Source organism: Entelurus aequoreus, linkage group LG25 (genome assembly GCF_033978785.1).
Source record: "Entelurus aequoreus isolate RoL-2023_Sb linkage group LG25, RoL_Eaeq_v1.1, whole genome shotgun sequence".
Lineage (NCBI taxonomy): Eukaryota > Metazoa > Chordata > Actinopteri > Syngnathiformes > Syngnathidae > Entelurus > Entelurus aequoreus.
The window spans coordinates 14,281,621-14,296,737 of record NC_084755.1 but is presented as its reverse complement, the minus strand read 5'-3'; the positions used below and the strand labels follow the sequence as shown (position 1 = coordinate 14,296,737).

Genomic DNA, 15,117 nt, shown 5'->3' with positions numbered 1-15,117 from the left:
ACTGGTGCACAGTCATGTTGGAAGAGGAAGGGGCCCGCTCCAAACTGTTCCCACAAGGTTGGGGGCATGGAATTGACCAAAATGTTTTGGTATCCTGGAGCATTCAAAGTTCCTTTCACTGAAACTAAGGGGCCAAGCCCAACTCCTGAAAAACAACCGCCGACCATAATTCCTCCTCCACCCACACTCGGCACAATGCAGTCTGAAATGTACCGTTCTCCTGGCAACCTCCAAACCCAGCTGCTCGGCCGTGGAAACTCATTCCATGAAGCTCTCTGCATACTGTACGTGGGCTAATTGGAAGGTCAAATGAAGTTTGGAGCTCTGTAGCAACTGACTGTGCAGAAAGTCTTTGCATGATGCGCTTCAGCATCCGCTGACCCCTCTCTGTCAGTTTACGTGGCCTACCACTTGGTGGCTGAGTTGCTGTTGTTCCCAAACTCTTCCATTTTCTTATAATAAAGCCAACAGTTGACTGGAATATTTAGGAGCGAGGAAATTTCACCACTGGATTTGTTGCACAGGTGGCATCCTATGACAGTTCCACGCTGGAAACCACTGAGAGCGGCCCATTCTTTCACAAATGTTTGTAGAAACAGTCTCCATGCCTAAGTGATTAGGACACCTGATTATGATCATTTGGATGGGTGGCCAAATACTTTTGGCAATATAATGTATAATAAAATTGTTGCTGACTTTTTTACTTTTTTGGGGACGGCGTGGCGCAGTTGGGAGAGTGGCCGTGCCAGTAACCTGAGGTTTCCTGGTTCAATACCATATCATACCATACCAACTTTATTTATAAAGCCCTTTAAAAAAACCAACCACAGTTGAAGAACAAAGATATACAGGCAAAGGACAGACTAAAAAATAGCATTTAAAACAGAGGTATACTTATTGAAAATCCCCACCGTCTACACTGCAAAAAGTCAGTGTTCAAAAACAAGAAAAAAAATAATACAAAAATTAGGGGTATTTTATTTGAACTAAGCAAAATTATCTGCCAATAGAACAAGAAAATTTGGCTTGTCAAGACTTTCCAAAACAAGTAAAATTAGCTAACCTCAATGAACCCAAAAATACCTTAAAATAAGTATATTCTCACTAATAACAACTGTACTACTATATGAGTACGTATTTTCTATTGTTTCATTGACAATAAAACTGCAAAGTCCATTTGGCTGTCATCTGTTTTAATTATGAGACACAATTGTGTCAAAGTCATGATTGTTTTTTTTAATGCTTGAAATAAGAAATTATTACTTTAAAAAAAGTAGTTTTATACTTGTGAGTGTTGATGACACAGCTTTGCAACAGTTGATATTCTAGTTTCAAGAATGTTTTACTCAATATAGGTAATCAAATCTCAGCAACAAGCTGTAATATCTTACTGAGATCATTTAGGACCAAAACCCTTAAAACAAGTAAAACACTCTAACATAAAATCTGCTCAGTGAGAAGAATGATCTTATCAGACAGAAAATAAGCAAATATCACCCTTATTTGAGATATTTCATCTTACTTAGATTTCAGTTTTTGCAGTGTACCAATCTCATCACGTCCGTTGTGTCCTTGAGCGAGACACTTCACCCTTGCTCCTGATGGGTCGTGGTTAGGGCCTTGCATGGCAGCTCCCTCCATCAGTGTGTGAATGTGTGGGTGTGAATGGGTGAACGTGGAAATAGTGTCAAAGCGCTTTGAGTACCTTGAAGGTAGAAAAGGGCTCTACAAGTATAACCCATTTACTCACTTTTGTGAAATAATACACAACAATCACTCCTCATTTCAATTCTCACACCTACTTTCCTTCCTCTTTCCGTTTCTCCCTCGCTCGCCCTCGCTCTCCCTCGCTCTCTCTCTCTCGCTCACACACTCCCGCAGCATCCTCCCCTTCTCACTCATCTCTCCTCCGCTCGCCTCCTTCCTCTTTCCCTCATCCGCCGACACATCTCACCTATCCCGTCGCCCACCCTCTTCCTCCTCCCACGTCTCGCCTCACACTCTCTTCCATTCCTTCCCACCTACCCCCCCACCCCCCCACCCCCCTTCACATGCTGATTGTCAGACAAGGACGGAGAAAAGACCGGCGGTCGCCCTAACAGTTTGCTGGCGTGGTGGTGGTGCCGGTGGTCCGGCTTCTTGACACCGAGCGCAGCTGAGGAAGAGGACGCAGCCATGGAGCACAGCCACATCTTCCCCGTGTTCCCTCCAAATGAGAGCAGCTGGAGCACCGGGCAGAACCCCTCAGAGGTGGCCCCGGGGTGCCCCCTCGGACCTCTGCCCGTCATCTACTACAGTGTCCTGCTGTGTCTCGGCTTGCCTGGTAAGACAGTCCTGGATTTAGGAGTGCGCTGAATGTTTCTCAAAGTTGTCAGCACATCTGTGATTTGTTGTGCCCTGTGTGTGTGTGTGTGTGTGTGTGGATGTTGTACTGTGGCTTTGCACTGTTGGCTTGTCAGGCTGACCTTGTGGCTATCCCCCCGCGCATGCGTACGTGCACTTTGTGTTTGTGTCGTTGGGTGCACAAATGCTTTGACTGCAAGTATTTAAGACAAACAGCAAACTGTGTGCTGCTCTATCAGTTTTAAATGTATTCTCCAGTTCCACGTGCAATGTTTGCACAAAACACCATGCTTTGACCTCTGCGACAAGTGCGCACTGTACGTCGCCGCCACCTGATGGATTAACGACACTTCCTGGTTGTGTCTTCACCGGTGAGCGATTAGTCTGTTCCCGGTTATTGTCAGACCCGTTTACTGTCGCCGTCACGGCGCGTGATATATTAGAGGTGACCCTACCTCACATCAGGCAAACTTGTGTGTGGGTGTGTGTGTGTGTGCGTGTGTTCTTGTATTTCTACCCTTCTTGAGACACCAACAAGGAAAAGTATCTTCCATATGAGGACCGGTGAACAAGTTAGGACCGAAATCCTGGTCCCAATACGGAAAACCATTGCATCTAATAGAGAGCCAAATACTAGTGTCCGTGAACATTGCTCCAAAGTCAGGATTTTTTTGTTGTTGATTTAATGTGCATCCAAAAGTAAACACTGACAGGTGCAAAGGCAGCAATATATGATAAAACAAGACGGCAGCTAAAGGACTTTCCTATTTATCCCCGAAAAAACCCGGCCAGGTGAACAGCTGACTTATGTGATAATTTTGCTAAGCAAAAATCTGATTATTATTATAATATTGCCAAAATTTTAAAGCTTTCTTATAAAATTGTGACTTTTTGTCGAGTAAAATTACGACTCTTTTCATAAAATTGCCAACATTTTAAGCTTTTCTTGTAAAATTGCGACTCTTATTGAGTTAAATTCCAACTTTTATCATAAATATTGCACAAATGTTCAGTTTTTCTTGTAAAATATTGACTTGCGTTGAGTAAAATTACAACTTATTATAATACTGCCAAAATTCTAAGTTTTCCTTGTGAAATTGTGACCTTTTTCTTGTGAAGTTCCAACTCATTTTTCATAACAAGCTTTTTTATATTTGCATAGTATGTATATTTTATTCATGTTGTAAATACAAATCTCTATATATCTAGGAAGGGTGGTCCTAAAGAGGTAGGCATTTTTCAGAGGTCTCAAGAAGGCATCAAATACAAGAATGTGTGTGTTTGTGTGTGTGTGTGTGTGTGTGTGTGTGTTCTTGTATTTCTACCCTTCTTGAGACATCAACAAAGAAAAGTACCTTCCATATGAGGACCGGTGAACATGTTAGGACCGAAATCATGGTCCCAATACGGAAAACCATTGCATCTAATAGAGAGCCAAATACTACAGTCCATGAACATTGCTCCAAAGTCAGGATTTTTTTTGTTGATTTAATGTGCATCCAAAAGTAGTAGCAATATATGATAAAACAAGACGGCAGCTAAAGGACTTTCCTATTCATCCCCGAAAAAAACCGCCAGGTGAACAGCTGACTTATGTTATAATTTTGGAAAGTAAAAATCAGATTATTATTATAATATTGCCAAAATTTTAAAGCTTTCTTATAAAATTGTGACTTTTGTTGAGTAAAATTACGACTCTTTTCATAAAATTGCCAACATTTTAAGCTTGTAAAATTGCGACTGTTATTGAGTTAATTTCCAACTTTTATCATAAATATTGCACAAATGTTCAGTTTTTCTTGAAAAATATTGACTTGCGTTGAGTAAAATTATGACTTATTATAATACTGCCAAAATTTCAAGTTTTTCTTGTGAAATTGTGACCTTTTTCTTGAGAAATTCCAACTAATTTTTCACAACAAGCTTTTTTATATTTGCATAGTATGTATATATTACTAATGTTGTAAGTACAAATCTCTATATATCTAGAAAAGGTGATCCTAAAGAGGTAGGCATTTTTTGGAGGTCTCAAGAAGGTAAATGCAAGAATGTGTGTGCGTGTGCGTGTGCGTGTGCGTGCGTGCGTGCGTGCGTGCCTGCGTGCGTGCGTGCGTGTTGTATTTCTACCCTTCTTGAGACATCAACAAGGAAAAGTACCGTCCATATGAGGACCGGTGAACAAGTTAGGACCGAAATCATGGTCCCAATACGGAAAACCATTGCATCTATCTATCCATCTATCCATCGATTTTCTACCGCTTGTCCCTTTCGGGGTCGCGGGGGGGTGCTGGGGTCTATCTCAGCAAGCAATCGGGCGGAAGGCGGGGTACACCCTGGACAAGTCGCCACCTCAACGCAGGGCCAACACAGATAGACAGACAACATTCACACACTAGGGACCATTTTAGTGTTGCCAGGATCGAATCCAGGACCTTCGTACTGTGAGGCAGACGCACTAACCCCTTCTGGCACCGTGCTGCCCCCATTGCATCCAATAGAGAGCCAAATACTAGTGTCCGTGAACATTGCTCCAAAGTCAGGATTTTTTTTGTTGATTTAATGTGCATACAAAAGTAAACACTGACAGTTGCAAAGGCAGCAATATATGATAAAACAAGACGGCAGCTAATTTTGCCAAGTAAAAATCTGATTATTATTAGAATATTGCCAACATTTTTAAGCTTTCTTATAAAATTGTGACTTTTTGTCGAGTAAAATTACGACTCTTTTCATAAAATTGCCAACATTTTAAGCTTGTAAAATTGCGACTCTTATTGAGTTAAATTCCAACTTTTATCATAAATATTGCACAAATGTTCAGTTTTTCTTGTAAAATATTGACTTGGGTTGAGTAAAATTACAACTTATTATAATACTGCCAAAATTCTAAGTTTTTCTTGTGAAATTGTGACCTTTTTCTTGTGAAATTCCAACTAATTTTTCATAACAAGCTTTTTTATATTTGCATAGTATGTATATTTTATTAATGTTGTAAATACAAATCTTCATATTTGTAGAAAGGGTGGTCCTAAAGAGGTAGGCATTTTTCGGAGGTCTCAAGAAGGTAACAAATACAAGAGTGTGTGCGTGTGAGTGTGCGTGTGTGTGTGCGTGCGTTGTATTTCTACCCTTCTTGAGACATCAACAAGGAAAAGTACCTTCCATATGAGGACCGGTGAACAAGTTAAGACCGTAATCATGGTCCCAATACGTAAAACCATTGCATCTCATAGAGAGCCAAATGCTAAAGTCTGTGAACATTGCTCCAAAGTCAGGATTTTTTTGTTGATTTAACGTGCATACAAAAGTAAACACTGACAGGTAGCAATATATGATAAAACAAGACGGCAGCTAAAGGACTGTCCTATTCATCCCCGAAAAAACCCGGCCAGGTGAACAGCTCACTTATGTCATAATTTTGGCAAGTAAAAATCTGATTATTATTATAATATTGCCAAAATTTCAAAGCTTACTTATAAAATTGTGACTTTTGTTGAGTAAAATTACGACTCTTTTCATAAAATTGCCAACATTTTAAGCTTTTCTTGTAAAATTGCGACTGTTTTTGAGTTAAATTTCAACTTTTATCATAATATTGCACACATGTTCAGTTTTTCTTGTAAAATTTGGACGTGCGGTGAGTAAAATTACGACTTTTATTATAATACTGCCAAGATTCTTGTGAAATTGTGACTTTTTTCACAACCAGCTTTTTTATTTATTTATTTGCATAGTATGTATATATTATTAATGTTGTTAATACAAATATTTATACATCTAGAAAGGGTGGTCCTAAAGAGGTAGGCATTTTTTCGGAGGTCTCAAGGAGGTAACAAAAACAAGAATGTGTGTGTGTGCATGTGAGTGACACAGACATAAGTGTGGAGGTCAGATGAAAGAGGACGATTCTGTAGCCTAATCTGAGACCCCTGCAGCGTCAGTTGTATCATAAAAAAGGTTTGATTATTTTCTATGTCAAAGAGCTTATGTTACTTTTCTCATGCTATGATTGATTCTATTCGACCTTGGTGGATGTCTGTGCCGTACTCTTTAATTTACAGTTGAAACTAGGGCGGGGCGATATGGACGAAAAAGTATATCTTGATATATTTTTACTTAAACTCGATATATATATCGATCTTTTTTTCGGTGAAAGTATACATAGAAAGATATTAATTTTTTAGCGATATTCACTGAAACTGAAGTGAATGTCCTGTAAACAGTCAGTGGCACTTTTATTAACCCAGTTAGTCAACCAAAATACTGCGTTATTTACAAAACCCTTACACCCTTATTATTTTGTAATACTAACTCAACAAATTAAGCAACAGATTTTAAAGCGTTTTTCTAAGCCAATTAATCGATGAATCGTTGCAGCCCTAATAATAGCATTTCAAGCCATAGTATGAGGGTTAGGGATGTCCGATAAATGCTTTAAAATGTAATATCGGAAATGATCGGTATCGGTTTCATAATTATCGGTATCGGTTTCTAAAAGTAAAATGTATGACGTTTTAAAACGCCGCTGTGTACATGGACGTAGGGAGAGGTACAGAGTGCCAATAAACCTTAAAGGCATTTCCTTTGAGTGCGTGCTGTCCGAGTCACATAATATCTATGGCTTTTCTCATCACGAATTAATGCAAGGCATACTTGGTCAACAGCCATACAGGTCACACTGAGGATGACCGTATAAACAACTTTAACACTGTTACAAATATGCGCCACACTGTGAAACTCACACCAAACAAGAATGACAAACACATTTCGGGAGAACATCCGCACCGTAACACAACATAAACACAACAGAACAAATACCCAGAATCCCTTGCAGTACTAACTCTTCCGGGACGCTACAATATTTTTAAAAGTGTTGATTAGTAAATGTTGACTTGAAATAAAAGTCTTCACTACACCACTTGTACTTTGTTTACTGCAGAATGTTTGAGATGGCAAGCAAAAAAACAAAAGAACTTTGAGAGGAAAAAAAGTTGTTCTCTTTACCCCCACAAAATGTACAATATACACCCCCCGATACTCCCCCCCCAAATTCCAAGCTGCTGTTTTGAGGCATGTTAAAAAAAATAATGCACTTTGTGACTTCAATAATAAATATGGCAGTGCCATGTTGGCATTTTTTTCCATAACTTGAGTTGATTTATTAGCCGCTGCTCCTCCACATTGAGAGGAGCCAGGTGAGGTGGTTCGGGCATCTGGTCAGGATGCCACCCGAGCGCCTCCCTAGGGAGGTGTTTAGGGCACGTCCGACCGGTAGGAGGCCACGGGGAAGACCCAGGACACGTTGGGAAGACTATGTCTCCCGGCTGGCCTGGGAACGCCTCGGGATCCCCCGGGAGGAGCTGGACGAAGTGGCTGGGGAGAGGGAAGTCTGGGCTTCCCTGCTTAGGCTGCTGCCCCCGCGACCCGACCTCGGATAAGCGGAAGAAGATGGATAGATGGATGGAGTTGATTTATTTTGGAAAACCTTGTTACATTGTTTAATGCATCCAGCGGGGCATCACAACAAAATTAGGCATAATAATGTGTTAATTCCACGACTGTATATATCGGTATCGGTTGATATCAGAATCGGTAATTGAGAGTTGGACAATATGGGTATATCAGATATCGGCAAAAAAGCCATTATCGGACATCTCTAATCGTGATCATTTTTTGGGCCTAATCACCAGAGGTGTGGACTCGAGTCACATGACTTGAACTCGAGTCAGACTCGAGTCATGAATTTGATGACTTTAGACTCGACTTGACAAAATGTAAAGAGACTTGCAACTCGACTTAGACTTTAACATCAATGACTTGTGACTTCACTTGGACTTGAGGCTTTTGACATGACATGACTTGCTACTTTCCCCAAAACCCAAAGATTAAAAAGTTATTTGGGAGCGCTCCGTATCTTTCATTTTGTACGTGTCTGTCTATCAGCGTGTGTGCTGCTTGTCAGCGTGTGTGCTGTCAGTACAACAGCCAATCAAATTAGATCTACATTGTTTTCATCCCACAGCATCCAGCCAATCAAATTGCAGGACAACCACCGAACATGAGTTGTCAAACAACGCGGCAGTGAGAAACAATTATGCCAAAGTTGGTTTCGTTCGGGTATAAAACTACGACTTGGTCAACAAAAAACCAGTGATTGTTTTATATGTATTTTTTATGTATGTCGCTTTGAATAAAAGCGTCTGCCAAATACTTCAACATAAACATATATAAACACCTGAAAGTCTTTATATCAGCTAAAACCACCAATCTGTTTCACTGGATTCAGAATAAAACCAAATGCTGTCTTACCCAACAATGTTAGTATTTGAATATTGTTACTTGAAGACTTATTCCTGGTTACACTTATACTGTTAAGAAAGTATTGTCTTATATTTTGCCTAAAATGAGAATGCATCATAATCAGTGGCGGCTGGGGAATTTTGTTTTAGGTGGGGCTGAAAGTTTGTAAACCAAACCCCTGTAGGAGGGTCATCCTCCCCCAGAAGATTTCTTTGTGATTTTCACATACAAATATTGAAGATCTTTGCTCCTTCTCAACTCTGTGGTTATATTATTTTCATAAAATACAACCAATAGTATGTTAATGTTTGTTTTTGCAAATGTGTTTATTCTGTAAAGGAATGAGTTAAATGTTTAAAAAATGTTAAACTATTAAAATGACTGGTTAATAGTGCTCTTATGAATTGCAATGTCAGCACTATTTTTTTCCCTGCAATTTCAAAGGCACTTGTTATAATAAATAAATACAGCGTTTTAAAAGCATAGACAATCTGTGTAAAAATATTAGTCTGTGGTTAAAAGGACTTGAAAGGACTCGAAACTCAAAATGCAGGACCTGGGACTTGACTTGAGACTTTCTAGTCTTGACTTTGGACTTGACTCTGGACTTGCCTGTCTTGACTCGGGACTTGACTCGAGACTTGAGGGAAAAGACTTTAGACTTACTTGTGACTTGCAAAGCAATGACTTGGTCCCACCTCTGCTAATCACCCAACCTTAGTCTTGACGTAGGCTGTATACTTTTAAAGAGTAGAGTCTTGCACTAGGGATGTAAGCCATTCTAGCGGAAGTGGTCTGCATTATCATAAGCAGTTGCTTTAGACACAAAATAAAATTGTTGTAAAAAAAAAAATGACTTAGGCAATTATTTTAAAAAGATGACAACCATAACCATTGCTATCTCAATATATACAACTTTAAAACTTTACCTTAACTCCAATTGGGATAAGGTGTTAATAGGAGGAAGCAGGTAACATACTGTATGAGAGTAGCTCTCTTTGACTACATGGATATTTATGGCGAGTGCACAGAAGAAACAGTATGATGTATGATCCTGTAACTACTTGGTATCGGATTGATACCCAAATTAACAGTAAATGAACAAGTAGATTAATAATTCATTTTCTACCACTTGTCCTAATGTTGACAAAATAATAGAATGGAAAATGACACAATATGTTACTGCATATGTCAGCAGCTAAATTAGGAACCTTTGTTTGTTTACGGGGACGGCGCAGTTGGAGAGTGGCCGTGCCAGCAACCTGAGTGTTACTGGTGCGATCCCCAGCTTTTTACCAACCTAGTCACGTCCGTTGTGTCCTTGAGCAAGACACTTCACCCTTGCTCCTGATGGGGCGTGTTCAGCGCCTTGCACGGCAGCTCCCGCCATCAATGTGTGACTGTGCGTGTGAATGGGTGAATGTGGAAATAGTGTCAAAGCGCTTGCGTACCTTTGAAGGTAAAAAAAGCGCTATACAAGTATAACCCATTTACTTACTACTAAAAGACAAGTTGTCTTGTATGTTCACTATTTTATTTAAGGACAAACTTGCAATAAGAAACATATGTTTGATGTACCCTAAGATTTGTTGTTAAAAAAATGCCATTTTTTATGGTCCCCTTTACTTTGAAAAGTATCTTGGTACCGATACCAAAATATTGGTATCAGGACAACACTATCCCAGATTGGACACCACACAGCAAAAACTGAAATCTAAGTAAGATTAAATATCTTAAATAAGGGTGATATTTGCTTATTTTCTGTCTGATAAGATAATTCTTCTCACTAAGCAGATTTTATGTTAGAGTGTTTTACTTGTTTTAAGGGTTTTGGTCCTAAATGATCTCAGTAAGATATTACAGCTTGTTGCTGAGATTTGATGACCTATATTGAGTAAAACATGCTTGAAACTAGAATATCAACTGTTGCAAAGCTGTGTCATCAACACTCACAAGTATAAAACTACTTTTTTAAAGTAATAATTTCTTATTTCAAGCATGAAAAAAAAAAATCATGACTTTGTCACAATTGTGTCTCATAATTAAAACAGATGACATCCCAATGCTGTTTTATTTTCAATGAAACAATAGAAAATACGTACTCGTATAGTAGTACAGTTGGCACAGTACAGTAAACTGACAGTTAATATTTAAACATTTAACATTTCTAACAATTTTGAACAGAGATAGTTCATGCACATTCAGATAAATTCTTCAAAATTACAATAAAAAATGTTTTGACCGGGGGCCGGGCTGTATATATGCGCACTAATTGACAAAGAGTATGCACTTGGCGCGATGATGTCATGTTGTCGATGGAAAAATGCATTTTCAAACCATATGATTTGCCTGAGCGGCTAGGAGACCCCGAGAGTAACTTGCCTTGTTGCCTTTCCATTAAGAATAGGGACGGCTTTTTGCCGATATCCGATATTCCGATATTGTCCAACTCTTTAATTACAGATACCGATATCAACCGATACCGATATATACAGTCGTGGAATTAACACATTATTATGCCTAATTTGGGCAACCAGGTATGGTGAAGATAAGGTCCTTTTTAAAAAATAAAATAAAATAAGATAAATAAATTAAAAACATTTTCTTGAATAAAAAAGAAAGTAAAACAATATAAAAACAGCTACATAGAAACTAGTAATTAATGAAAATTAGTAAAACTAACTGTTAAAGGTTAGTACTATTAGTGGACCAGCAGCACGCACAATCATGTGTGCTTACGGACTGTATCCCTTGCAGATTGTATTGATATATATTGATATATAATGTAGGAACCAGAATATTAATAACAGAAAGAAACAACCCTTTTGTGTGAATGAGTTTTTGGGTTGGTGCACTAATTAAGTGTATCTTGTTTTTTTTATGTTGATTTAATAATTTAAAAAAAAAAACTAATTAAAAAAAAACCGATACCGATAATAAAAAATCCGATAACGATAATTTCCGATATTAAATTTTAAAGTATTTATCTGCCAATATCGGCCTGCTGATATTATCAACATCTTTAATTAAGAACAATAAATTCGTTTTAGTATAAGTTTGCTGGTTTCAAGAAATGTAATGCCGAGCGCATATCATTATGTCAACATAATGGCACTAGCATTTACTTAATTTAAGAATATTTTTCAACATATTGAGCAAAAAGGTCTTTTTTTTTTCTACCAAGAAAAGTGCACTTGTTATTAGTGAGAATATACTTATTTTAAGGTATTTTTGGGTTCATTGAGGTTTGCTAATTTTACTTGTTTCGGAAAGTCTTGACCATCCGAATTTTCGTTTTCTATTGGCAGATAATTTTGCTTAGTTCAAATAAAATACCGTATTTTTCGGAGTATAAGTCGCACCGACCGAAAATGCATAATAAAGAAGGAAAAAAACATATATAAGTCGCACTGGAGTGTAAGTCGCATTTTTTGGGGAAATGTATTTGTTAAAACCCAACACCAAGAATAATCATTTGAAAGGCAATTTAAAATAAATAAAGAATAGTGAACAACAGGCTGAATAAGTGTACGTTATATGAGGCATAAATAACCAACTGAGAACGTGCCTGGTATGTTAACGTAACATATTATGGTAAGAGTCATTCAAATAACTATAACATATAGAACATGCTATACGTTTACCAAACAATCTGTCACTCCTAATCGCTAAATCCCATGAAATCTTATACGTCTAGTCTCTTACGTGGATGAGCTAAAAAATATTATTTGATATTTTACGGTAATGTGTTAATAATTTCACACATAAATCGCTCCTGAGTATAAGTCGCACCCCCGGCCAAACTATGAAAAAAAACTGCGACTTATAGTCCGAAAAATACGGTACCCCTAATTTATTTATTTATTTTTTCTTGTTTTTGAACACTGACTTTTTGCAGTGCAGTGCATCACATACAGTATATATTCCATTTCTTTCATGAGAACTGTTTGGTGTTAAGTTCCTGTGGTAAAAAAGACATTTTCTTTCTCAAGACTAAGTCCATGTACAGGATTTGATTCCACCCCAGTAAAAGCAATGTCCCTGCAGCCACATTTCTCGTAATTATTCCTCCTGAGAGGCCGGGGCGAGTGCCGCAGGAACAGTCGCCTCGGCTGCCACCGTTTTTATTAGATCCTGCGGTGTCCTCCTCGCCGACGAGCGCCGGCGGCGGGCTGTTTGTTTAATCACTGTAACGTGAGCGCGTAATGGAATCTTACAACAGTTGTCTGAATTAATGGCCGAGTTGAGTGCGGTGGGCTGATACTTTGCGGCAGCGAGTTCAACTTATTCAATCATTATGACACCGCTCGTTGCACTCGAGCCAGGCCATGAATGTTTCATGAGCTTGGCTATGTGGGAGCCGTGGCGGCGTGACCTGCGGACACACGTGTATTTAACGCTGAGGATTGATCGGGAGGGGCCCGTCGCTTTAATTACCCACCTGTGTGTGTCAGGTGGCGTGCGAACCCCGTGTTGTCATGAGTCACGACCTTTAGGGCGAGGCCTGGTACACTGCAAAAACTACAATTTAAGTAAGATTAAATATCTCAAATAAGGGTGATATTTGCTTATTTTCTGTCTGATAAGATAATTCTTCTCACTAAACAGATTTTATGTTAGCGTGTTTTACTTGTTTTAAGGGTTTTGGTCCTAAATGATCTCAGTAAGATATTACAGCTTGTTGCTGAGATTTTATGACCTATATTGAGTAAAACATGCTTGAAACTAGAATATCAACTGTTGCAAAGCTTGTTTTATTTTCAATGAAACAATAGAAAATACGTACTCATATAGTAGTAGGGAGGATACTCGAAACCGGTTTTCCCGGTTGTTCGATAAGAAAAGAACCGAGTCCTCGGACTCTAATCCCTTTTTGAGAACCGGTACCCGTTATCGAGACCACTATAGTAAAGAAAAAGAGTTGGTTCTTTATTCGAATCCCTGGGACCAATCCCGTCCCGACCAGAAATGCCTCGTGAGACATCACAAGAAATGACGTCATGTAGCTCAGTCATTAGGCGCAGATAGCGAAAGCAGGAAAAACAATGCGCCGGAAAAAGCGCTCAAAGGTGTAATAAAGTTAAAAACAAAAAGGTATAATCCAATGAATAACTTTACTGAGAGATTTGAGCAGGGTACAAACACATGACGAACACTTTTACGACCCACCGGAAACATAGCAACCAGGCTAGCAACGCACCTCCTTTACGGCAGCTGTCACAACGTTCTTAAAGCAACCGCAGCACATACATATATGACATCTCCCTTTTTTAGCTTTTGTTTTTCTTTCCTTGTAAACAAAACAAAATCACACTGTATATGTGTTGTCTGTCTAATTATAAATAATGCAGACGAGGCGTGTTGGCTGAGTTCTTGACGTTTACTTTCACAGCGTGCTCATAACCTCATTCTTAGCTGCCGGGTGGTGACACTTTTCGGGGCTACCGCGCATGCTCGTCACTCCCGTTGCATGCTGGGTAGTGTAGTTCTTATATTCCTAGCTCATAACATCTTTCCCCCTATAAAGAAATAATGTTAACTCAATAAAGTGTATTTCTTTTTTTAGCTTTAACTTTTAATTTTTTAGCATTGTAACCACATTTGCAAACAACTTTTCTCTTCATAGAATTTTCTTTCAATAAAGAAATAAAGTGCAATAATGTCAAAGCATCATAACAAACAGTTAGGTCAAATAGCAGCAGAAGTGCACTTTTTGGAGAGCTGTATTATTTTCAGTTTTGTGCCCAAGGGACTGGTTTTATTTAACACTATATTATTATTTATACACCTATAGTGATCACAGAGACAGGTTGTTTTTGTGTTACTGTATATATTTGTTTTACTTAAAAATCCCACTTAATATACTTTGGGTAACAACAGTCAATATTTTTTTAAATTTTTTTAGGGGTAACAGTCAATATTTATTTATTTATTAGATTTTATTTTTTTCTGATATAATAAAAGTGAGCTTTTGTTAAACCAAATAATGTGTATTTTTTTCCATATACAACAACCTACAACAACCTACCTGGACTCGATAAGAGAATCGATAAGGAATCGGTTCGATAAGAGGATTCGATAATAGGCTCGAACTCGATAATTTCTTATCAAACATCATCCCTATATAGTAGTACAGTTGGCACAGTACAGGAAACTGACAGTTAATATTTAAACATTTAACATGTGACATTTCTAACAATTTTGAACAGAAATAGTTCATGCACATTCAGATAAATTCCTCAAAATTACAATTAAAAATTTTTTTGGCCGGGGGCCGGGCTGTATATGCGCACTAATTGACTGATGATGTCATGTTATCGATGGATAAATGCATTTTTAGACAATATGATTTGCCTGAGCGGCTAGGAGACCCTGAGAGTAACAAGCGCTTGCCTTCTTGCCTTTCCATTAAGAACAATAAATTAGTTTTTAGTATACGTTTGCTGGTTTCAAGAAATGTAATGCCGAGCGCAT

General features: G+C 38.4%; 1 protein-coding gene across 3 annotated transcripts in view; it reads left to right on the top strand.

Annotated features, from left to right (window-relative positions):
* Positions 1-15,117, top strand: part of gpr139 (G protein-coupled receptor 139) — a 122,441-nt gene that overhangs the window by 49,478 nt on the left and 57,846 nt on the right. The window contains exon 1 of one of the 3 annotated variants that reach the window (XM_062037061.1): positions 2,084-2,323. The exons of the other annotated variants lie outside the window; for them this stretch is intronic. Coding sequence (XP_061893045.1) covers positions 2,176-2,323 — 148 coding nt within the window. The 5' untranslated portion in view covers positions 2,084-2,175. Of the gene's footprint in view, positions 1-2,083; positions 2,324-15,117 lie in introns of those variants that run through there. 3 annotated transcript variants of the gene reach the window in all.